General features: G+C 59.1%; 1 protein-coding gene across 1 annotated transcript; it reads left to right on the top strand.

Annotated features, from left to right (window-relative positions):
* Nucleotides 1-4,646: 4,646 nt before the first annotated feature.
* IL2RB (interleukin 2 receptor subunit beta) lies at nt 4,647-14,639 on the top strand. Its single transcript, XM_056137466.1, has 9 exons — nt 4,647-4,728; nt 5,084-5,192; nt 6,226-6,307; nt 7,819-7,924; nt 9,471-9,622; nt 11,209-11,377; nt 12,073-12,193; nt 13,144-13,228; nt 13,944-14,639. The coding sequence occupies exons 1-9, from the start codon at nt 4,647-4,649 to the stop codon at nt 14,637-14,639; spliced, it is 1,602 nt and encodes a 533-aa protein (XP_055993441.1).
* Nucleotides 14,640-23,925: the final 9,286 nt, after the last annotated feature.

Genomic DNA, 23,925 nt, shown 5'->3' with positions numbered 1-23,925 from the left:
GCTGGTCCCCTGGGCCGCAGGACCCAGAGGCAGGACTTTTGTCAGGTGGACAAAGCCAGCAGCAGACGACAGTGGGGTTCGAGTGACCCCTCATAGTATGGGGATGACCATGGGGGTGGGGGTGTGGAGAAGCCAGGTGGGGGGAGGTGGGCTGTGGCGATGCAGAGAGACTGAGTTGACGGGGAGATGGGCCATATTTGGGCTCGGAAATGGGGCGGCATCATGACAAGAGGTCGTCCCTGGAGGCCGAGGGACAGTCCCCTGCTCAGGTACCTCACGGAAATCAGTCAACGGGCACGGCAGGGTTCTATAGGCAGGAAGCCCAGCTCCTAGCACCTGGGAGTTGCGGCTGCGAGCAGTAGAGGAGGCGTGAGTGGCACGGGAGAGGGCGGGAGGAAGGGGGTTGGGGGACGCGGGAGGCCCCTCCGACGGCAGAGGACGGTGAAGGACTTTCAGACGGCGTTCCCCATCACGTCTCCCAGGCTCCTTTGCAGCCGGGCTGGTCGTGTGACTCATCTCTAGTGGGCTGGCAGTCCAGGGCATCCTTGGTGGGGGGTGGGGGGAGGTGCCTCAGGCCTCCTCAGTCCTGGTTCCTTCTCCCGGCGGCAGGGATACAGATGTGATAGACGGAGCTCCCGCAGCTCTCTTGGTCCACGAGGAAGGAGCCAGTTGCCGAGGATGTCGGAGTTGTAAGCTTGAACATGGCACCTTCATGCAAATTAGTCTGCGAGGCGGGCGCTGCTGGCCTCTGGAAGGCTGGGGGAGAAGGGGGCGCTCAGAGGTGGTCGAGATGAGCGCTAAAAGGGGTCTGGGAGAATTTTGGGAGCATTCTGGGAGGTCTCAAAGTGGGGGGTGGCTGATTTGGGGAGTATCCAGGGAGCATTAGGGTGAGATTAGGCAAAGGAGTAAGATTAGGCCTTGAGGATGGGACGCCTGGAACGACCCTGGCCCGTGTTGACCCACGGCCCCGTCACGGGTCTGTCTCGCCATCCCACCATCCCTCTCCCCTGCAAACCCCCGAGTTCAAGCAGAAGATGCCAAAGTGCTCAAAGGCCCAACCAGGCAGAGCCTCCTCTGGGGTCCCCCCCACACGCAGGGGAACTTGGCTGCTGGTTCTAATTTTCCAACACAGCAGCACGAGTTTCGCCTCCCGCTTCCCACCATGAACAGAGAGACGGGGGCGCCCGCGGCCCCCAGGTGAGGGCGTGACCCTGGGGAGGCCTCAGAGGCTTGAGGTGACCTGGAGTGGGGTGGTGGGACGAGGTTCCTGTCCCCGACCTCCTTGCGTACCCAGGGAGGTGTGAGGGGGCGTGTGAGCCTGTGCACCCCCCTCCCCGCGTGCCCGGTGCCCCCTGCCCTCCCGCCCGCTCACCCCGGGAGGGAGATCTTTATCTGCCTCAAGGTACTTTCGGGATCCCCCGCCCCCCCCCACCCGAACTCACTCCCCACCAGGCGCAGGAAGTGGGCGGCCCTGGGCTCCGAGTCTCGCCCACAGCCCGACTCCGCTACCTGGGCCAGAGTGAGCCGCATCGGGGCGATGGCCGCGGGCCCCCCGGGCAGCAGCGACCCGCCGAGCCCAGGTGGCAGCTGTGTCCCAGCCAGGTGACCCCCACGCGCCTCCCTGCCCCCCGCTCCTGGGTTCCCCGGCTCTGCCACCAGCGTAGGGGGGGCTGCAGGGAAGGTCACGGCGACTTTCGGTCGGTCGTGACTCAGAGCCCCGGGGAGGCCTCCGGCCCGCGCTTCCCGCCCTCACCCCACCTGCTCGCAGAGTGCCCGGGAGGAAGGGCTCGGGCCAAGGGCTCTGGCCGGGCTGCTCCTCCCTCCCGGCCCACCCTGGGAGCGGCCTCTGGGCTGGAGAAGGAGGCAAGGAGGCCGCTCAGCCTCGGAGACGGGCGCTGGATGTGGGTGAGAGGCGGGCCCTGCCCCGGGCAGGGGTGGGTGGGGAGGGGCTGGGCTGGGATCGCAGGGAGCAGGGGGCTGGAGGCCTCACCTCACATCTGTCCCTGCAGATACACCCCTTGAGGTTCTGCTGCCTGGGTCCAGCCTCTGCCTTTAGCCGTGGGGAGCACTGTCAGGGAGCACTATGGGAGCACTGTCGGGGAGCAGAGCGTGTCACCCCAGGGGTCCCTGTTTCCCCCTTTCAGATGGGCAGGTCCCCCTCTCAGCAGCAAGATACCGGCCCTGTGTGTGTCCGTGTGTCTGTGTGTCCATGAGGGTGTCTGTGAGTCTCTGTGTGTGTTCATGTGTGTCTATGCATGTTCACGTGTGTGACTGTGTGTGCCTGTGTGTTCCTGTGTGTGTGCCCATGCACGTGGGTTTGTCTCGGTGTGTGCCGGCATGTGTGAGGCTGTGTGTGTGTGTGTCTGTATCTGTGTCTGAGTGAGTCTGTAGGTCTGTGCGTATCCGTCTGCGGGTCTGTCACGTGTATCCGTGTGTCCATGTGTCTGTGTGTGTCTGCATGTGTCTGTGCGTCTGTGTCTGTGTGTCTGTGTGTGTCTATGAGTCTGTGTGTGTATTGTGTGTGTGTCTGTGAGGCTGTGTATTGTGTGTGTCCGTGAGTCTGTGTATTGTGTGTGTCTGTGAGTCTGTGTATTGTGTGTGTGTGTGTGTGTGTGTGTCAGTGCGTCTGAGTCGGGAGAGGCAGGGAGGAGGAGGATATAGGTGGGACCTTCAGTTCAGGGTGGGGGCATCCCTCTCAGCCCGTCCCCAGGTGGGCCCCGTCCCACACTGCCCCCGGGTCCAGGCTGCCCCGCCCCCTGGGAAGAGTCTTTGCGGCCCAGTTTTCCCCCCAAGGAAAGGAGCCTGGACGCATCTCCTCGGGGCCGTGTGGGCTCCGGCTCATGGCAGCGTGGGCTGGGGTGAGTCATCACCGCCCTCCTCCTCCTCCCCACATCCCTCTCGCATCAGCACCAGCCACTGACGTCACCACCACCACCTGGACGTGGGCACCAGGGTCACGTGACATCAGCCTCCTCGTCAGAGCACCCGGGAGCCCCTCTCCCTCCCCATCCCTCCCCCACCCGCTAGAACCCCCAGTCCTGTGACTTGGGGCCCGGCCACCTTGGGAGACTGTGTCAAATGAGAGGACAGTGCCAGTCTGAGGGGGGAGGTTCCAGGCTCACGTGTGTGTGTGCGCGCGCGCGTGTGTGTGTGTGTGTGTATGCGTGCGTGCGTGCGTGCGTGTGTGTGTGTGTGTGTGTGTGTGTGTGTGTGTGTAGGGGGGGCAGCCTCCGGCGCCGTGGGCTGGCTCTCTTCTCTGCTGTGTGGCTTTGATCAGGTTCCCCGACATCTCTGACGCTGCTTTCCTCCTCTGCAGGCGGGTGCCCCCGGGAGCACCGCCCCCAGCCTGAGCCTGGCGGATGTCCCCCAGCCCCTGCCCTGCGCACTCTACCCTCCGGGGGTATTCCTGCACACCCTCCCTGTGGAGACGCCCGGCTGGAAGCACATTCTAGACCTGAGGTTTCAGCTTCCCTGGCCTGCTGACCGGTGGGTGGACCCAGGGCCACAGACCTGCTGCTGGTGCTCAGCACACAGTGCTCCCACTCCTGCTCCTCCGGATTTGCTTTCTCGCCCTGCTTTGTTTTCCCCACTCCCCTCGTCAGAGGATTCTGGCCCTAGGGTTGGGGCTGTCCTGCCCGCTGGGAGATGACCTGGGGCTGCTCCTCTAGACCTCAGGGCATGGACGAGCGTGGAGGGGGGCTGGGGTGGCTCCCGGGAGCCTCTTGGCTGGCTGCACTCTTTGGGGTCTCAAGTCTGTGCTATGGGGGGGATGAGTTACCTAAAAAGGCAAGCAGACCCATGGGGTCCAGGCATGGGACAGGGTGCAGAGACGTCCTTGGGGTGCAGCCTGGGGGGACCCACAGAGCTGCCTCTCTGGTGCGTGGTGGTTTGGAGCCTCAGTTTCCCCCTTCCCGGGGCCTGAGCCAGCAGGTACGCGAGCGTTTGTAGAGCTCAGCCCCTCCCCAGCGCGGCGTCCGCCTCTCCTGGCCCGTGGCCATCTCTCGGACAGCCACGAAGCCCATGGTACCTGTGTGCACGCATGTGTCTGCGTGCATGTGTATCCGTGTACACGCGGGCCTATGTGTTCATGTGTGTGGATGCATGAGTGTCTGCGTGCTCTGAACACCCACACGGCTTGCAGGGAGCACAGGGGTTTGTAGCCACTAACCTGGGTGCAGCTGGGGTTTGTGGGGCTGTCAGGGGAGGTCCTGGGAAGAGGCCACCGCCGAGCGTGGCTGCTGCCGTGTCCACCTGTACTGTGGCTGTGTGACGTGGGCGGTGGCTTCGCATCTGGGGTCTGGGTGGGCTCGTCAAGAGGGGAGGGCGAGGAGAGTGCGTGTCTGGGGCTCGCTTAGTTCGGACGGCGTGTAGGCTCCTCAGGACGGACGCCGTTGGGGCGACGAAGTGGGCGGCGGGGCAGAGGAAAACTTTCTTAGCGCCGCTCACCCTTTCTCCAGACCTGTGCCTCAGTTTCCCCAGTTTCCAAACGGGGACTTGGGCTTGTCCGGGACCCCTTGGATGCTGTGTGGGCCCCCAGATCTCCCAGGCAAAGGAGTGAGCTCCTGGCGGGAGGGGGCTTGGGGGGACGGAGACGGGCTGGGGTTCACGTGTCCCCCTTCCTTCCCCAGCTCCCACCCGCTGGTGTGATGGCCCCTCCCCAGCCCTGGCGGCTGCCTCTCCTCCTGCTCCTGCCCGTGGTCATCTCTCAGGCGGCCACAGAAGCCCACGGTGAGGACCTGGCGCCACTCAGCTTCCCTTGGGCGGGGGTCATACATACATGCGTGTGTGCCCATCTGCATGTGTGTCTGTGTGCATGCGTGCCTTTTTATTTATTGGGGGGTCACGCCCTGCAGTGCTCAGGGGTCACTCCTGGCTGGGCTCAGGTGGATCGAACCCGGGTCAGTGCGTGCAGGGCCCTTCTTGAAACCCCTTTCGGGTGCTGCTTCTGGAAGAAGGTCCATGCACTGAGGAGGAGGCGTGAGAGCGTGAGATCCAGCGGGCGTCCACCTCCCTCCGCTGCCCACGCTGCTGGGCGCTCCCCGGGGGCTCCTCGCGGTGTCACTCACGCTCGTCTCTCCTGCAGACGCACTCTCCTGCTTCTACAACTCCAGAGCCAACGTTTCCTGCGTCTGGAGCCCAGCTGGAGACCTGCCGGACACGTCCTGCCGCTTGGTTGCCAAGCCCAAAGAACGGTGTGTGTGTGTGCATGCACGTGTGTCTGCGTGTGTGTCTGCATGCATGTGTACCTGCATGCGTGTGTTCCTACATGTCCACATGCATGCCTGCATGTGTGTCTGGATGCATGTGTGCATATCTGTGTGCATGCATGTGTCTGCATGAATGCGTGCCTGTGTTACTATGTGTCTGTGTATCTGTGTGCCTGTCTGCATGTCTGTGTGCATAATGTGTCTATGTGCATGTGTATCTGTGCATGTGTGTGTGCCTATGTCCGCATGTATGCACGCATGCACGCATGTCTGCGTGAATGTCTGCAAGTGTACATGCATGTATGCATGTGTGTGTCTGTGTGCATGTGTGTCTGTGTGCATGCTTGTAGGCATGTCTGCATGCATGTCTGCATGCATAGTGTCTGTGTGCATATGTGTCTATATCTGTGTGCCTGTCTACATGCATGTCTGCATGTCTGTGTGCATGTGTGTCTATCTGTGTACATGTGTGTCTGCATGCATGCCGGTGTGCATGTCTGAGTGCGGTGTGCAAGTGTACATATATGTCTGTGTGCGTGCAAGGCTGCACGCATGCATGTTCGTGTGCATGTGTGTCTGTGAGTGAGTGTGTGTCTGTGTGCATTTTTGTCTATCTGTGTACATGTGTGTCTGCATGCATGCATGCATGCATGCATGTCCGTGTGTGTGTGTCTGTGTGCATGTGTGTCTGTGTGCATGCGTGTAGGTGTGACTGCATGTACGTGTGTCCTGTGTGTCTGCATGCATATACCTGCCTGCTTCCTCAGCTCTGGGGATCGGGGTAGGGCAATCCTATGGGCTTCTCAGCCCCTTCGGAAACGCCCGAGCTCAGTCTGGGAGCTGGTCCATCTTCTAGATCGCTGGCTCGTGCAGGGCTGAGGGGCGGCTGGGAGAGGGGGTGTCTCTCCTGCTGGCTGACAGCTCCTCTCCCACAAACCTGAGCAGGGGGCGTCTGGCTCCCATGGGCCCGCCCGGGCACTTTCCCCTGTCTCCTGAGGGGCTTCTTTTGCCTTGACAGGAAGTGGCAGAAAACGTGTGAGCTGCTCCCTGTGGCGCCAGCATCCTGGGCCTGTGACCTGATCCTGGACCAGAACCCAGATGTGAGTGGTGGAGGGAGGGGTGGGGGGGGGGGGCAAGTGGAGGGTGGCCTGAGGGCAGGCGGAGGAAGGGGGGAGCTAGATGTTCCCGCTGTTTCCTCCAGACTTTGTGGGTCCCACTGTACCTGTCTGCTTTCAACCAAGCGGGGGGAGTGAACCCAGTGAAAAACACAGTGACCAAAAGCTCGGCAGGGTGGGGCTGGAGTGATAGCACAGCGGGGAGGGCGTTTGCCTTGCACATGGCCGACCCGGGTTCGATTCCCAGCATCCCATATGGTCCCCCAAGCACCGCCAGGAGTCATTCCTGAGTGCAGAGCCAGGAGAAACCCCTGTGCATCGCCAGGTGTGACCCAAAAAGCAAAACAACAACAACAACAACAACAACAACAACAACAACAACAAGTTCAGCAGGGCAGGGCAGGGCAGGGAACTCGCTCCAGGAACCGGAGTGTCCACCAGCGAGAGACCCCAGGTCCTCCGATCCTGGCGCCCCACGTGGTCCTCCCATCCCACTAGGACGGTCCTGGGAGGCGGAGCCGGGAGCAGGCCCTGAGCACTGCGTCTGGCTCCCAAAGCCAAAACAGCCAGACAAAACCACCAGAGACGCTCAGGAGCCAGAAAAGTCCGAGTGGGCCGGAGTGACGGTCCAGTGGGGAGGGCGTTTGCTTTGCACGCAGCTGGCCCGGGTTCCATCCCCAGCATCCCATAGGGTGCCCGGAGCACCACCATGAGTGTGATTCCGGAGCACAGAGCCAGGAGTAAGCCCCGAGATTGCCGGGTGTGGCAGAAAAAAAAAACCCAGAAAATTCTGAGTGTGGGGAGAGGCGCGGGGAGGAGGGAAGCCCCCCCCAACTCAGCCATGAAATGAGCCCGTTCCAGACCAGCTCTTTTTTGGGGTGCTGCTCCTCCCTCTCACGGGCGAGCTCTCTTCCTCCCAAGGCAGCCCACCTCACTCTGTTTGGGGGCTTCCAAGCAATGCAGAGGGAGCCGCGTGGCCCTGCCTACGATTTTCACCCAGCCAGGCAAGATCCAACACGACACCTGAGATACCGGGATTATTTGGGTCAGCTGAGGCACATTGCGGGTCCTTCAGGACTGCACCAAGGTGCTGGGGGACCAGGGCTGGAACAAAAGATGGCCGCATGCCAGGCATGAACTTGAACCCCTTGACCTCTCTCTCTGGCCCCTCACCTCACTTTAGACCAGGGGTTGGCCAACTGTTGCGGTCCCTCAGAGAAGTACTCCCTGCCACCTGGGTTTATAAATAAAGTTTTATTGACACCTGGCCCGGCCCTTGGCATAATGGTTGCTTTCACAGGCCCACGAGGCGGGGGTCTCACCCATGGGGGGCACAAAGCCCCAAGCCGTGGGGCCTGACCCTTCAGGGGGAAACTGTGGCCCAGCCTGCGTGGACAGTGAGCTGTGGAGGGGCCCCTCCGTGTGCGGGCTCCGTGCCCCTCTCCTGGGCCCCTCCTCCTCCTGAGCGCCCCCTTCCCTGCCCCCCGCCCACGCAGGCCCAGAAGCTGACCGCCGCGGACAACGTCAGCATGCGGGTGGAGTGCCAGGCGGCCGCTGGCTGGAAGACGGTCACCAACCAGAGTTTCCGGCCCTTTGATCGCCGTGAGTGGGGGGTGGCGCCAGGCGGGTGGGCACCTCCCTTGGCCTCTCCCTCCTCTTCCCGCTCTGTTTGTTTGTTTTTTTCCTTTTTGGGGTCACACCCGGCGATGCTCAGGGGTTCTTCCTGGCTCATGCACTCAGAAATCACTCCTGGCAGTGCTCGGAGGACCCTATGGGATGCTGGGAATCGAACCCGGGTTGGCTGCGTGCAAGGCAAATGCCCTCCCCGCTGTGCTATCGCTCCAGCCCAGGAGCTAGTTTTCTTCTCTCTCTTTCCCCCGTCCTTTTCTTAAAGCCACTTATTTTGAGGATTATTATTTTATTATTTTATTTATTGTTATTAATTTATTTATTGTTATTTATTTAAATTCTTTATGGGTCACACCTGGAGATGCACAGGGGTTACTCCTGGCTCTGCACTCAGGAATTACTCCTGGCGGTGCTCGGGGGACCATATGGGAGACTGGGAATCGAACCTGGGTCGGCCACGTGCAAGGCAGACCCCCTCCCCTCTGTGCTGTGGCTCCACTGGCCCCCCTTCCCTGCTATGGTCTCATACCCAAGTCTCTCTGGCCCCATGGAAGTCCCCGCTGCTTCCCAGGCCTTGGGGTCTGCTCAGGCCCCGAGCCCGGCCTCCCGGGGCCTCACACCTCCGCCTAGGTCCATCTCCTTGCCACGCCCAGGGCCAGCCCTCTGGACACTATGTCTGTCCACATCCCGCTGCCTACCCCAACTCTCCCTGTTCACCCTCCAAGAGTCACCTCCTCTAGGAAGCCTTCCCAGACTCTCCCCGCCCCTCGAGCCTTCTCGTTGGGGGTTGTTCCCATCTGAGGTTGGGGTGGGCTCCCTCCCTGGACAGTGATCTCGCTCTGTCTCCATCCTGAGTGTCCAGCCCCGGGCCCCATCTGGGAGGTGCTCTGGGAAGGTTTGCTGATTGAGAGCGGGGTACCCCCAGACCTCGGGGACCGTGTCTAGGGAAGAAGGGGGCGAGACCCAGGCAGGACTCTAAATGCACCCCCCCAAGACTGTGGCCCTCTGACCGGTGACTCACTGGAGGTCTGAGCCTCACTTTGCTCATCTGTAAAGTGGGCCGTGGGTCCCGAGTGATACGGCTCCTTGTCAGTATCTGTGGGCCAGGACAAAAGCTGCTTCACGCCCCCTGCCGGGAAGGTCTTCCGGTAGCCTCTCATTCTACGAAGGCCCAGGGGATGAGCTGATCCGCCTTTAAGTGGTTGGATCAAATCTGAGTGTGGAGAAAAGCGCCTCGTTCTTCCATTCAGTTCAGCAGAGATTGACTCACGTGCCCCTCGCAGACCCGGTAGGGACCCCCGAGACCCCCGAGATCCCCATCTCTGTCTGGGAAGCCAGAATAGGCTTAAGGAACCCACGAGGGTCGTTGGCCGGGTGGTGCTGAGGGCTCGGGAGGAAAATCAAACGGGTGAGAAGATAGAGGGCGGTCAGGGAGGGCTTCTCGGAGTAGGTGGCTCTGGAGTGGCCAGCTGGTCCGCCAAGCCTCCGCCCCGAGCTTCCTTCCCTCTCTGGCCTCCAGTCCGCCTGTTCGCTCCCGACTGCCTCCAAGTCGCCCTGCGAGACACCCACCTGTGCAGCAACATCACCTGGACCGTCCCCCGCACGTCCCACTACATCGAGAGCCGCCTGGAGTTCCAGGTGCAGAACCGGACCCCGAGCCAGAATTGGGGGGTGAGTACTTGGCCCGGTCCGGCCACCCCCACCCCCCCAGCTGCCCTGCGCCTCACCCCAAGCCCCCCACCCCGCCCAGGGCGCCCCGGGCAAGAGTCGTGCAGCCCGACTGGCGTGAGCAGGGACCACTCAGCTAGAGTCCACGGGCGTCAGCGTCCCACATCCCAAACCCAGACACCGGCCACTGCCAATCGTCAATCAATACTGATCTCTGGGGAACACCACCCCCACAGTGCGCTCCATCACCCCACCCCCGCCCCGCCTGGGTCCTGCGGGTGGTCTCACAGTTGGCCTCAGAGCTTTGCCAGCAGGAACCAGTGTCTCCTGCTCCTCCTTCTCCTCCTGCTCCTCCTCCTCCTCCTCTTCCTCCTCCTCCTCTTCCTCCTCTTCCTTTTCTTCCTCCTCCTCCTCTTCCTCCTCTTCTTCTTCCTCCTTCTCTTCCTCCTCCTTTTCTTCCTCCTCCTCCTTTTCTTCCTCTTCCTCCTCCTCCTCTTCCTCCTCCTCTTCTTCCTCCTCCTCCTCTTCTTCCTCCTCCTCCTCTTCTTCCTCCTCCTCTTCCTCCTCCTCTTCCTCCTCCTCCTCTTGCTCTTCCTCCTCCTCCTCTTCCTCCTCCTCTTCCTCCTCTTCCTTTTCTTTCTCCTCCTCTCCCTCTCCCCTTCTGCCCTTCTCCTCCTCCTCTTCCTCCTCTTCTTCCTCCTCCTCTTTCTCCTCCTTATCTCCCCCTCCCCTTCCGCCTTTCCTCCTCCTCTTCCTCTTCCTCCTTTTCTTCCTCTTCCTCCTCCTCCTCTTCTTCTTCCTCCTCCTCGTCTTCCTCCTCCTCCTCTCCCCCTCCCTTTCTGCCCTTCCTCCTTCTCCTCTTCCTCATCCTTCTCCTCCTCCTCCTCTTTCTCCTATTCCTCCTCCTCCTCCTTCTCCTCCTCCTCCCAGGGGCTTGGGAAACCAGTGAGCTAAGCCACCATCGCCAGGCGGAGGTGGGGGTGGGGGTCTGTGCCACCATCCCGACTGCAGGGTGCGGGGCTGGGGAGTGCCCCGAGAAGTGGCAGAAATCAGAACTGCTGGGGCTGGAGTGTCGAACCGGACCGGACAGCAGGGAAGGCGTTTTCCTTGCACGTGGCCGACCCGGGTTCGATCCCCAGCATCCCACCGGGTCCCCCGAGCACCACTGGGAGTAATTTCAGAGTGCAGAGCCAGGAGTGAGCCCTGAGCACTGCCGGGTGTGGCCCCAAAAAAACTAAATTAAAAAAACAAACAAACTCAGAATGGAAGTGTGGGGCCAGAATGACAGCACAGCGAGGAGGGCGTTTGCCTTGCACGCAGCCGACCCATGTTCGGTCCCCGGCATCCCATAGGGTCCCCCGAGCTCCGCCAGGAGTAATTCCTGAGTGTAGAGAAAAGAGGAACCCCTGAGCATCACCGGGTGTGACCCAAAAAGAATAAACAAATAAAGGGAATATTAAAAAAAAAGAACTGAAGTGTGGGGTTTCCCGAGGGGGCGTGCAGAAGAGGGTGGGGAGGGGCAGTCTGGGGCGCGGGGAGGAGCCAGAGGAGGGGTCTCAGACTCCCCCCTCCTCCCTGTGTCCGCCCAGGACGGGCCCCTGCTGTTCCTGACGCAGAACCAGCAGTGGATCTGCTTGGAGAACCTGGCTCCGGACACCCCATACGAGGTGCGGGTGCGGGCGCGCGCGCGGCCCCGGCTCGGGGAGCGGCCCGCGTGGAGCCCCTGGAGCGCTCCCTTGGCCTTCAGGACGCGGGCAGGTGAGGCGGGGCGGGGCCGGGCAGGTGAGGCGGGGCGAGGCGGGCAGGTGAGGCGGGGCGGGGCGGGGCGGGGTCACCGGCCTCCTGGCCAAACCGTGTCCACATCGCTGGTGAGACCTTTATTTGCTTATTTATTTATTTTTGCTTTTTGGGTCCCACCTGGGGATGCTCAGGGGTTCCTCGTGGCTCTTGCACTCAGGAATCACCCCTGGCGGTGTTCGGAGGACCGTATGGGATGCCGGGAATCGAACCCGGGTCAAGAGTGTGCCAAGCAAACGCTCTTGGAGGAAGCCAAGTCAAATGGGTCTTTTTTTTTTTTTAATCATCTCAAAAATCCTAAACCCGGGGCTGGAGAGAGAGCACAGCACGGGTAGGGCGTTGCCTTGCATGCAGCCGACCCGGGTTCGATTCCCAGCATCCCATATGGTCCCCTGAGCACTGCCAGGAGTAACTTCTGAGTGCAGAGCCAGGAGTAACCCCCCAAAAAAATGAAAAAAGAAAGAAAAAAAAGAAAAAAATCTCAAGCCCCAGTTTCCACCAGGGCTGGGGCAGGTTCGCCTCTGCCTCTGTCCTCCCCTGCAAAGTGGGACCTAGGACCCATGCCGGAGCTCCCCGGGGGAGGCGGCCGTGCCCCTGGCCAGCTGGACCGGGCAGCGGGGTGAGCAGGGGCGCTGGGCCCACCCCTCTCTCTGCAGCCTCCGCCCAGAAGACCCAGCCCTTCGCCTGGTGGTACCTCCTGGTCTGGGCTGTCAGCGGGACGGTGGTCTTCATCCTGTTGACTTACTTCCTCAGCAGCAGCTGGCACGTGGGCGGATGGTACGTATCTACTCCCCCGACCCTCGGCTGGGGTCTGATGCCCCCTCTGTCCTGCTCTGCTCCCTTGCCCAGTGCTCCCTGCTGGCCCCGGGCATCCTCTGGGACCTACAGGCACGTGGGGGAGCCCGCCCTGAGTGCCCGTCACTCAGGCAGGTCTTTGGGGTGCAGGCTGTGGGCACCTTCGTGCCTCCCTTCCGGGTGGGGGCGGGCTCAGCCCGGCGGGGAGGGGGCAGCGGGAGTGACCCCTGCACCGGTGGGCTTGGTGCTTCCAGGCAGGGGTGCCCCGGTGGGCAGGGGCCAGATAACGGGGAGACGGGGCCTCGTGGGGTCCTGCCGGGTGGGGGCGGGGTGGAGCACCTCCTAAGCCAGGACAGGAGGGAAGGGGGAACCTTCTAGAAGTGAGAGCTCAGGCAGGCGGGTGCCGCCCAGAGTCTGGGCCTGGGGGGCAGGAGCCAGTCTAAGCCCCCGGGTCGGGGCCGACCTCCTGGGCAGGGGCTGGGGTCCGGGTGCTCTAGGGCACTGCCCGTCCCACGCCGCCCTCCGTGGCCATCCCAGAGGACGCCCCTGCCTGGGCTCCTCTCCCCCTACCACACCCTTCCCACTCTGACCCAACGCCTGCTCTGACTAGGGTGTTCCCCCGAATAACTTCCCGGGGTATGCCTGCCCTACGCCCGCACCCCACCCGGTGCGCCCTCCAAGTGGGGTCTGAGACCCCGTCTCCACCAAGGGGGCCAGGGCCAGAGACAGCTCAGTGGGTAGCACTAGGCACCCCCCTCCCCAGCTGGCCCTTCTGGGAGTAAGTGAGCACCTACCCCTGAGCACCAAGTGGCCCCAAAGTCTCCAACACGATGGGCAGAATGTGCAAGTCCATGGGGCGGGGCCCTCGGGGCAGTGGGGACCCCCCTCCCCCCTGCCCACATCTCCGTGCTCCCCCCATCATCCCTGTCTAGGCTCAAGAAATTCCTGAAGTGCCACATTCCAGACCCCTCGGAGTTCTTTGTCCAGCTCAGCTCGGAGCACGGAGGGGATTTCCAGGTGGGCCTTGGGGAGGGGTGCAGGAGGGGAGCTTGGGTGGGACGGTGAAGGGGGGCTGGGAGGAGGGGCGCGGCGCCCAGGGGAGCCTGGGTTCTCTTCCCGTTCCCACGCTTTCTGGCTGTGTGACCTTGGGCTCGTCACAGCCCTCTCTGTGCTCAATGTCCGCCCCTGTGACCGCCTGGCCCGAGAGCCCCTCGGGACACACAGGAAGCTACAGACCAGACAGGCCCGGCAGGTGCCCGTGTGCCCGGCCCACTGTCCCCGCAGCCCCGGGCTGACGAGTGCTCATGAGTCCTCTGGGTGTGACCACAGGCTCAGATCAAGCTCAGGCCCGAGCACAGGGCTCTGGGGGCGCCTGAGTCTGAGGCCAGCGGGGCCCAGCCCACCTGAGACCTCCCACAGGGGCGCCTGGGGTGGGCTCAGGAACGAGATGGGCTGGACAGCCCCTTTGGGTTTCCTGAGCACTCTGGCTTCCGTGGGGACCCCGGTACCTAGCCCAGCACCGGGCAGGGAGCAGGGATGCACAGGGGGGTTCCACACTGCACCAACATGTCCCCTGCACTCCTCCCCAATTCGGAGCCAGAGGATGTGCCCTGGCGCTGACCCCGACATCTCCCCACGCTGGGCTGGTGGAACGAATGAGGGATGCAATCCAGGCGGACTTCCTGGAGAGGCGGGCCTTGAGCACCTGGCTTTCTGCGCTTTGTCCCCGCAGAAGTGGCTCTCCTCGCCCTTCCCCTCGTCGGCCTTCAGCCCCGGCGGCCCGGCGCCGGAGATCTCCCCGCTGGAGGTGCTGGACGGGGAGGCCAAGGCCGCCCAGTGGCTGCGGCTGCAGCAGGGCCGGGGGCCGCCCTCGCCCTCCCCCAGCGGGTTCACCAACCAGGGCTACTTCTTCTTCCACCTCCCGGACGCGCTGGAGATCGAGGCCTGCCAGGTCTACTTCACCTACGACCCCTGCGAGGAGGAGCCCGAGGACGGGGTGCCGGGGGCCCCCCTCCTCCCGGCCCTGCCCCTGCAGCCGGGGGAGGACGACGCCTACTGCAGCTTCCCCCCCGGGGACGACCTGCTGGTCTTCCCCCCGGGGCTCCCGGGGGGCCCGGCCCCCCTCAGCACGGCCCCGAGGGCCACGGGGGCCAGGGAGGACTGGCCGGGCTCTGCCCTGCAGAGCGGGGCCCCCGGAGGTGACGCCCCCCAACCCCGCAGGCACCCTGGCCCGGGAGCACCCAACAGGGCGCAGCTGTGCCCGAGCCCGGATCTGGGGGAAGACGAGGAGGGGGCCCCTGGGCTGCCCTGGGCCGGTCCGCCTGGACCAGACCCGGTCAAGGCCCCACCTGCCTGCCTGGCCTCGAACCCCGATGCCTATCTGTCCCTCCAAGAGCTGCAGGACCAGGATCCAGCTCACCTGGTGTAGACAGCCAGTCCTGGGGGGCGGGTGACGGGGGACCCCCACCCCCAACACAGCCTGGGTTCGCTTTTCTTTTATTTTTGGTTTTTGGGTCACACCCGGTGATGCACAGGGGTTCCTCCTGGCTCATGCACTCAGGAATTAATCCTGGCCGTGCTCGGGGGACCCTATGCGATGCTGGGAATCGAACCCGGGTCAGCTGCGTGCCAGGCAAATGCCCTCTTTGCTGTGCTATCACTCCGGCCCCTGGTGTTCGCTTTTCCCGGCCCCGATGCGCCCTGGTCCTGATCCCTGAGCCAGGCCTAGTGGAGGAGGGGCCCCTGGCCCTAGTCTAGGTGGGGTGTCCCACCCCTCCAGCCCTGCAGAGACACTTTTGGGGGCTCCACAGGGACCTTCCCCTCAACCTCCTCACGCACCTTCCTGCCTGCCCACTGGCTGGCTGTGAGAGAGCTGCTTTCAGAACTCATGCACAACCCTGTGCCCCCACAGTCGGACACAGAGCCCTACCCACCGCCCGGCCACGGGGACAGCCCTTTCTGGAACCTTCCGAGTGCCCTCCAGAGTTGCTTGGGGTCCCGCCAGCCTTTCCTGTGCCCTCTCCTCCCTCCTCTGGGTGCGACTGAACCCCTGAACCTCTCCTTCCAATGCCAACTCTGCTTTGCCTGGAGGGGGATACCCTCAGTGCACCCCAACTTGGGAGGCTCAAGTTTTTTGGGGGGGTCACAGGGCGGCTGAACAACGGGGCTCAGTCACCCCTTCCCCAATTTTTTTTTACTTTTTGGGTCACACCCAGAGATACTCATGGGTTCCTCCTGGCTCTGCACTCCTCCTGGCGGTGCTCGGGGGACCCTAGGGGAGGCCGGGGATTGAACTCGGGTCGGCCACGTGCAAGGCAAACGCCCTCCCCGCTGGACTATTACTCCGGCCCCCACCCCCATTCCCATTCATCTGCTTTTGTAACCCCTGGCCCCAGTGCGGACAGAGTCCCCAGCAAAGTGGACACTGGCCGGGCCTTTCTAGACAGCCCCACGCACTCAAAGTCATCACCCACCTCACCCTCGGGGTCCCCCGGGACTCGGACAGTAGGTGCCCGAGCTGGTTCCACTGGCCTTCGTGCCAGTCCCTTACAAGGTATCCCTGCCCCACCCCCCCAGCTGACCCCATCTTCCGAGTGACCCCCCCCCCCCCCCCCCCCGCCAACCTCTGTCCCAGGCGGTGGTCGCACCCTGTCTGACTCCCTAACCAGGGGTCAGGAGCACTGAATCAGGAGCTGACCAGGGTTGCTTAGAGAACCCCGCCGGTAGCCGATTGGCCACTCGACACAAGCTGCCCCGCCCCCGCCCGACAGGCAGCCAATGAGGTGGCCTGGGACGGAAGAGCCGACCAATCAGGGAGGTTGAACCTGAGCCGACCGATTGGATGATTTCTTGGGCATTTGAAATCAAAGGAGAAAGGGCCTTGAAGTACTTGGAAAGGTCCCTTCCCTCCCTTTCCTCCCCTGCCCTGCCCTGCCCTGCCCTCCCGCCCCTCCCCTGCCCTCTCTTTCCCCTTTCTCATCCTCCCCTCCCCTCCCCTCCAACTTCTCTGCAAGTCAGTTTCCACTTGGAAGACCAAGGGGCAGAATTACATTTCTCAAGCCTTGTTCATTTTAATTTCTGTATATATAATTTTACGTATGTATTTTTTAAATGATCTGTGTGTGCCATCTTTTTATTGGATATATATTTTTTTAAGTCATTTCACTTGTTTGGTTTAAGCTCTTTTATTTAAAGAAAAATCTTTACATTGCTTCTATACTGAAAAAAAATGTTATTCACTCTTAAGTACAAGTAAAAAAATATGTCAACACAGTAAAAACATACACAGTAACCACCTTGCGTTAATAAAATTCAATGAAACAAAAATCTATTAATCCATGGCCTTCTGGGAGTTGACTGACTTTTATTTCATTGATTATTTTTTTTATGTAGGAGTACTGCTATTTATTCAGCCACTGATTAGCTGATTGAATTGGGCATGAACTCCACCTTACTTTTTTTTCATAATTTTATTAATTTTTTCTTCTTATATTTATTTATTAAATTTATTTATTTATTATTATTTATTGATTTAATAAATAATAAGTAAGATAACTAAATCTTACTAAGATTTCAGGCTTAAGTCTTGGTCATACAATGATCAAACACCTTTCTCTTCAGCAGTACTCATTTTTCACCACCAAATACTCCTATATACCTCCCTCCCACCCCTCCCAATACCTGTGAGGCAGATGATTTTCACTTATCTCTTCTCTACATTGATTACATTCATTTTTTCGACAAAAGATTCACCATTATTGTTTAGGATTTGCCCCCCAACAATTAGAATTGCTGAAAAGGCATTGTGAAATACTTTGTTTTCTATAACTGGTTATAAGAATCATATAATGTTGTGCAGCCGCTATTGCGGCCGCGCGACGTTGGATTTCTGCAAAGAGCCAGATAATTACAAGATTGGTTTCTGTGCATCTGGTATTATGACTGTGCCAGAGAGCCGCTTGTGAGGGGCAACTTGTGACCTCGGTAGGGCATGAAGGACGAGCTGGTACCGCCCCCCCTTCCCATGAGACTGCAGTTGCCCCGTCACCGCTGGCTCATACCTGGCTTTCCTATAAGCTCTGAGGTGGTGGCCACCTTGTATGTGGTCTGGATGCATTTCTGCCAAAAGCCGCTGGGTTTCGAGATTTGTTTCTGAGTCTCTGGGATCATGACCATTAATCAGCTTGATCAGGAGCCAGAGAGGCCGTTTGTAGGTGGCGACTCAGGGTCTTGCTGGGATGGGGAGGAAAGGGCCGGTTCCACCCCCATCTGGTGAGGCCCCACATGTCTCGTCACTGCAGGCCCAAATCTAACTGTCCAGTGGTCTCAGGAGGATGGCAGTCACCGGGCCACCAAGGGGAACAGGCCAAGGCATGAAACCTATTCCCACCTGGAGTGGCCCAGCGCCAGTAACCTACTGCAGGAACAGGACACATTTCTGCCCAAAGCCCCTGGGTTCTGAGATTCGTTTCTGAGTCTCTGGGATTGCGACCTTCAAGCAGTTCGATCAGGAACCAGAGAGGCCATGTCTCCAATTATATAGCTGAGCTGGAGGTGGTTTGTGGGTGTGTCTCCCACATACCTAACTTTGGGCCGTTTACTTTCTTGGTAAACTTTGCCCCAAGTTCCTGGGGTCTGGCCAAAGGCACAGCAGCAATTTTGGGGTATCTGAAAGTCTGACGGTGCCATCAGGCTGCTGATGCACTCGCCTCACAGGTACAGATTGACCTTCTGGTGGCACCATACCCTCTGATTATTTTTTTTGTTGTTGTTGTTTTTTCTGCTTTGGGACACCATCCTGCTGAGCTGAAAGATAATTCCTGTCTTTGTTTAGGAATAAGCGGTATGGTGCTGAGGGACCAAAAGTAGAGGGCAGGTTGGAAGGAAAAAAAAAGTGATGGTCATGCCAGGTGGGTTGGAGCGATAGCACAGCGGTAGGGCGTTTGCCTTGGACGCAGCCAACATTGCCGACCCGAGTTCGATTCCTCTGCCCCTCTTGGAGAGCCCGGCAAGCTACCGAGAGTATCTTGCCCGCACGGCAGAGGCTGGCAAGCTCCCCGTGACGTATTCGATATGCCAGACACAGTAACAACAAGTCTCATGATGGAGACGTTACTGGGCCCGCTTGAGCAAATCGATGAACAATGGGAGGGCCTTTACATGCCAGGCAAGTGTGTTACCCTGTAGACATCTATTCCATCCTACCCAGTTATTTTAAAAACAATAATATTTGCGGGAGCGGGGCGGGGGGGGGTGCCACACCAGGTGGTTCTCAGAGCTCACTCCTGTCTCTGCATTCGGATAATTCCTGGTGGGGCTTGGGGGGGTGGTCAGGAGACCATCTGGGGTGCTAGGGATGAAACCCCGGTCTGCTCCTTATAAGGCAAGCATCATACCCCTGCACTATCGCTCTGGCCCCACTAGTTACCCCGTCTTTTTTTTAAATTATTTATTTATTGAATCACTGTGGGAAAAGTTACAAAGCTTTCAGGTTTAGGTCTCAGTCATGCAAATATCAAACACCTTTCCCTTTACCATTACTTATTTTTTACCACGAAGAACCCCAATAAAACCCCACCCCCACCCCTCCCAATGCCTGCGAGGCAGATGAATTCTAGTTGACACTCTATCTGCTTTGATTAGATTCATCGTTGCAATAAAAGATGCACCACTATTATTTAGAGTTTAGCCCCTCCCCCCACATCAGACATGCTGAGAAAGCATTGTGAAGTGATTCGCTTTCTACAGCTGGGTTCAAGAATTGAATGTTGGTTTTGGATTTCCGCTATTTTGCTAATTAACCCTGGAAGTATTTCTACTGTGAGTCAGATAATTAAGAGATTGGTTTCTGTGCTCTGGAGTCGTGGCTGTGCTGGAGAGCCACTCGTGGGGGGCAACTGGCGGCCTCGGTAGGGCGTGAAGGACAAACTGGAATGCCCCCCTTCCCATGAGGTTTTAGTCGCCCCCACACCCCCGGCTCACACCTGCTCTCCACAAGGCACCCATGTGGCCACCATCTTCTTTCCAGAGAGGAGAGGGCGAATGGGGCAACACCCTTTCCCCTCCGGGCAGACATGATGGCCTGGATTAACGCATAGTCCGTTCACTTTTCTGCTCCAAGCTGCTGGGTTCTGCATTAAGTCCTTGTGCTATGGGGCCGTGGCCGTGCTGGAGAGCTGCTTGTGGGGGGCAACTGGTGACCTCGGTAGGGCGTGAAGGATGGACTGGAACGCCCCCCTTCCCATGAGTTTTTTTGTCGCCCCCGCACCCCCAGCTCATACCTGCTGTCCACAAGGCTCCCATGCGGCCGCCATCTTTCTTTCCAGAGAAGAGAGGGCGGAAGGGAGCAACACCCTTTCCCCTCCGGGCAGACATGATGGCCTGGATTAGTGCATAGTCCGTTCACTTTTCTTCTCCAAGCTGCTGTAGTTACCCCGTCTTTTAAAGGGGAGTTAGAACATTTTGGGAAGCTGTTTCGGACAGACTTCCTCCCTGAGGAAAAAAAATTATAAAGGAAATGTTCCCTAGTAAGAGTCAGGCAGATTTGGCGTCCAGCCCCAACTGATACTGCCTTGTGGGAAAACGTCACCTTTGCCGCCTGTGCTTTTTCTGCACCCCTGACTCTGAAAAGCTGGGCCAGTTGCACCCCTGTGGCACTAACGGATACTCAGGAACTGCACCCAGGGCAGACATCGCTAACGCACACGCACGGCAGACGTGGCCAATTGATGCAGTGATGCCTGCAGATATTGCTTACAGATCATGGCACCCTCCCCTCAGAGCTTGGGTGCCTGCCACCTCAGCGTATGCCGCTGGGGCCTGATGGATCGTGGCTGGCCCAGGTGCCCTCTCTGGGCCTGATACAAACCTCAGACTCCTTGCAGTGTGGAAGCTGCTTTTCCAGACTCTGATTTTCCAGGCGGGGGGAGGACAGAAGCGGCGATGCTGGGGCTGGAGGCTCGGGGAGGGCTCTGCAGGGGTGTCGCCTGAGAGACGCCTGAGCTGGCGGGAGCAGAAGAAGGGGCTGGCTCGACACAGGTGCAGACGGCCCCAGGGGCCCGAAGCCCGGGTGGAAGAGAGGGAGGGAGAGAGCAGATGGCAGGGGCGCAGGGATGCCAGCCTGCCCGGGTCGTGTTGCGACCGGAGACGCTGCACCAGCTGCCAGGCAGGTCAGGGAGCCTGAGAGCCATCAGGTGTGGGGCAGCAGAGGAGGCAGCTGGCAGGGCTGAGCACAGGGAGGCTGGGCAGAGGCCTGCCCCACAAGTGCCAGTTTCTGGGCTGTCGTTAACCCCTAAACCTCCACAGCCCCCAGGATCTCGGTTCCTCCCGCCTCCTCCCGAACAGCTTCCAGTAGTGTCCAGGGGGTTTCCAAATGGACTGGTCTGGGAGGGGCCATGACGGGGGGTGGTGGTGGGATTCTTTTATTTATTTTGGGGGGAGACACCCAGTGACACTTAAGAGTTAATCCTGGCTCTGTGCTCAGGAATTACTCCTGGCAGGGCTCAGGGGGCCCTATGAGATGCTGGTGATCGAACCCGGGTCGGCCACATGCCAGGCAAGCATCTTACCCACTGTGCTATCACCTGTCCTCTTATTTTTATTATTATTTTTTTTTTTGCATTTTGGTTCACACCTGGCGATGCACAGGGATTACTTCTGGCTCTGCATTCAGGAGTTACTCCTGGCGGTGCTCAGGGGACCATATGGGATGCTGGGACTCGAACCCGGGTTGGCTGCGTGCAAGGCAAACGCCCTCCCCGCTGTGCTATCTCTCCAGACCCTGTCCTCTTAATTTTTGATGTCAGATAGGCAGAGGCGCAGGGGTGTTGGGGTGGGGTGCCCTGTGGGATGCCAGGGATTAACCCTGGGTTGCCTGTGTGCAAGACAAGCTCCCTCCCTGCTGTGCAATCACCCCTGTCCCCAAGAGCTTGTTGCCATGTGCTAATGACTGCCCTCCTTTGTCCCTGGTGGTCTTGGGTAGGTTCTGTCACCCACATCCACCCTCCTCTCCCCCACAGACGCTGTGGAACTGTGAGCTGCTCCAGTGCTCTGGCCCAGGCTGGAGTCACTAACCCACAGGAACATCCTTCTCTCCCAAGAAGCGGCCCACCCAATGCTCTCACAGTTGTCTGCAGACTGCCTGAGCCCCTCACAAAAGCCCTGGACCACACCGCGCCCTCCCCCCTCCTCCTCCTCCAAGTTTCCAGGTGCCTCCCGAGTCTTCTCCCGCTCAGGGTGCTAATTAAGACGGGGCTAGTGATTTAGGCAAACACTCTCCCCGACTCTTATCACCCCTGAATCCCAGAGTGGGGGGCCCATAGCAATAATGGGGGCTTTTCATGCGGGCAACCCAGCAGCGGGACTCTGAGGATAAAATAATCAACCCCACTTGGAATGCATTTAAAGGCCTTCCAGAGGGAGAATCCCCAAGTGGGGTTCTGAGGGATGTGTAGGAGTTTGAGAGTGGTTGGGTTGGGTGGCAGAACTCCTTCAAGCCCAGTGACCCTGTGGAGTCTAGGAAAACGGTTCCGCCTTGACCCTCATCACCCAACAGCCTCCCCCAACCCAGAGGCCCTGCCTCCCGTTCATATTGACTAGACACCAGATTCTGCGTGACCTCTGAGGCCACAGAAAGTCAGGACTTTGGCAGCTCTCAGCAACCGCCCAATCTGGTCATCCCGGTCATCACTGGGGTGGCCAAGGACTCCCAATCAGTGCCCATCACCCTAAGACCTTCAGACATTGTCCAGAAGACCCAAAGCATCATTGAGAGTTTAGATGGGGAGGGAGAGGGCAGGGTGGGGCTCGGTGTGTTTCTCAGTAAGGCCAGCGGGGCTCAGGGCTGACTCCTGGCTCTGCACCCGGAAATCACTCTTGGTGGTGCTTGGGGGACCGTACGTGGTGCCGGGATTGAACCCAGGCAAGCATCGTTCCCTATAACCATGTCTCTATAACCCCAACTTTTTTTTAGTCTAATTATTATAGATTGAGTCCCATGCTTACCGTATTGGTGGCTCTGGGTTTAGACATTCACCTATACCACAGACGTGTCCACGTGTCCAGGGCCACCAGCCTTCGCCCCAACCCCTGCGTAGCCCCTGTGACCACCTGTCCACTGCTTCTTCCCCCTCCCCGTCCCCAGGTAAGATCTCTTACTCTTAGCTTTAAGTATTTTTTCTTTTTGGGTCACATCTGGCGATGCACAGGGGTTACTCCTGGCTCTGCACTCAGGAATGACTCCTGGCGGTGCTTGGGGGACCGCATGGGATGCTGGGAATCGAACCCGGGTCGGCCATATGAAGGCTAACACCCTACTCGCTGTGTTATCGCTCCAGCCCCTTAATTTTTTTTTATTGAATCACTGTGAGATAGACCCTTACAAAACTGGTCATGAGTAGGTTTCAGTCGTATGATGTTCCAACACCTGTCACTCCACAAGTGCACATTTCCCAGCACCAGTGTCCCCAGGTTCCCTCCCATCCTCCCATCCCCCAACTCCTTCCCGCCTCTATGGCAGGTGCTCTCTCTCTCTCTCTCTCTCTCTCTCTCTCTCTCTCTCTCTCTCTCTCTCTCTCTCTCCCCTTTTGGGCATTGTGGTTTGCAATACAGATACTGAAAGGTTATCAGGTATATCCCTTTACGTACTTTCAACACTCAGTTCTTGCCCAGCGAGATCATTTCCAGCTATTATTGTCATACTGGTCCCTTCTCTATCTTACCTGCCCTCAGCTCCACACACACGTGTGGCTGCTTCCAACCACTGGCCAGTCCTCCTAGCCCCTGTTTTCTCTGCCTGTGGATATTAATCTTCTTCTATATGTGTAATATAGTCCATATTATATGTACAATATATGTATGTAGTTGGGCTGGAGCGATAGCACAGGGGTAGGGCATTTGCCTTGCAAGCAGCCAGCCCGGGCGAGCCAGGTTCGATTCCTCTGCCCCTCTCGGAGAGCCCGGCAAGCTACCGAGAGTATCTCACCTGCACGGCAAAGCCTGGCAAGCTCCCTGTGGTGTATTCGAGATGCCAAACACAGTAACAACAAATTGATGAACAACGGGAGGACAGCGCTACAGTGTATATACTATATGCCACAAATCAATGCAGTCATTCCATTTCTGTCCCTCTCCTTCTGACTCATTTCATTCAGCATGATGCTCTCCATAGCCATCCATTTATAGGGCAATTTCCTGACTTCATTTTTCTTAACAGTTGCATAGTATTCCTCAATTTATCCAATCATCTGTTCTCGGGCACTCGAGTTGTTTCCAGATTCTGGCTATTGTGCCCACTGCTTCTTATTTCCGCCTCTCTCCTTCTCTGGCTTTTTCTATCGTCTAGGACCCTGGGTCATGCCTTTCTGTTGCATTTTCAGATAGTGTCTCCTGTAGGTGGAAACAGCTGTCAAGGAGGACAGTCTGGTTTGAGGACACGTGGCTAGTGTCAAGATTGGGACTTGGACCCCAACTTCCGGCTTCCATGACCCACTCAGTGTGAGACAATAGGGAATGGGGGGGTTGATGTCAAACCAGACTTGCTCAGGGACAGCACAAGTCTGAATGTTTTTGTTTTTGGGCCACACCTGTCAGTGCTCAGGGGTTGCTCCAGGCTCTGCACTCAGGAATCACTCTTGGTGGCGCTTGGGGGACCCTATGGGATGCCGGGAATCGAACCCGGGTCGGCCATGTGCAAGTCAAACGCCTACTCACTGTAC

The sequence above is a fragment of the Sorex fumeus genome, unplaced genomic scaffold, assembly GCF_029834395.1.
Source record: "Sorex fumeus unplaced genomic scaffold, SorFum_2.1 ptg000125l, whole genome shotgun sequence".
NCBI classification, from domain to species: domain Eukaryota; kingdom Metazoa; phylum Chordata; class Mammalia; order Eulipotyphla; family Soricidae; genus Sorex; species Sorex fumeus.
Note: the sequence above shows the minus strand (reverse complement) of the source record. Positions and strands in the feature narration are given on the sequence as shown.

Coding starts and splice junctions, on each gene's coding strand:
- IL2RB (XM_056137466.1), top strand. CDS start 4,647: ATGGCCCCTCCCCAGCCCTGGCGGCTGCCTCTCCTCCTGCTCCTGCCC. Junction 12,194..13,143: donor AGCTGGCACGTGGGCGGATG/GTACGTATCTAC, acceptor ATCCCTGTCTAG/GCTCAAGAAATTCCTGAAGT. Junction 13,229..13,943: donor AGCACGGAGGGGATTTCCAG/GTGGGCCTTGGG, acceptor TTGTCCCCGCAG/AAGTGGCTCTCCTCGCCCTT.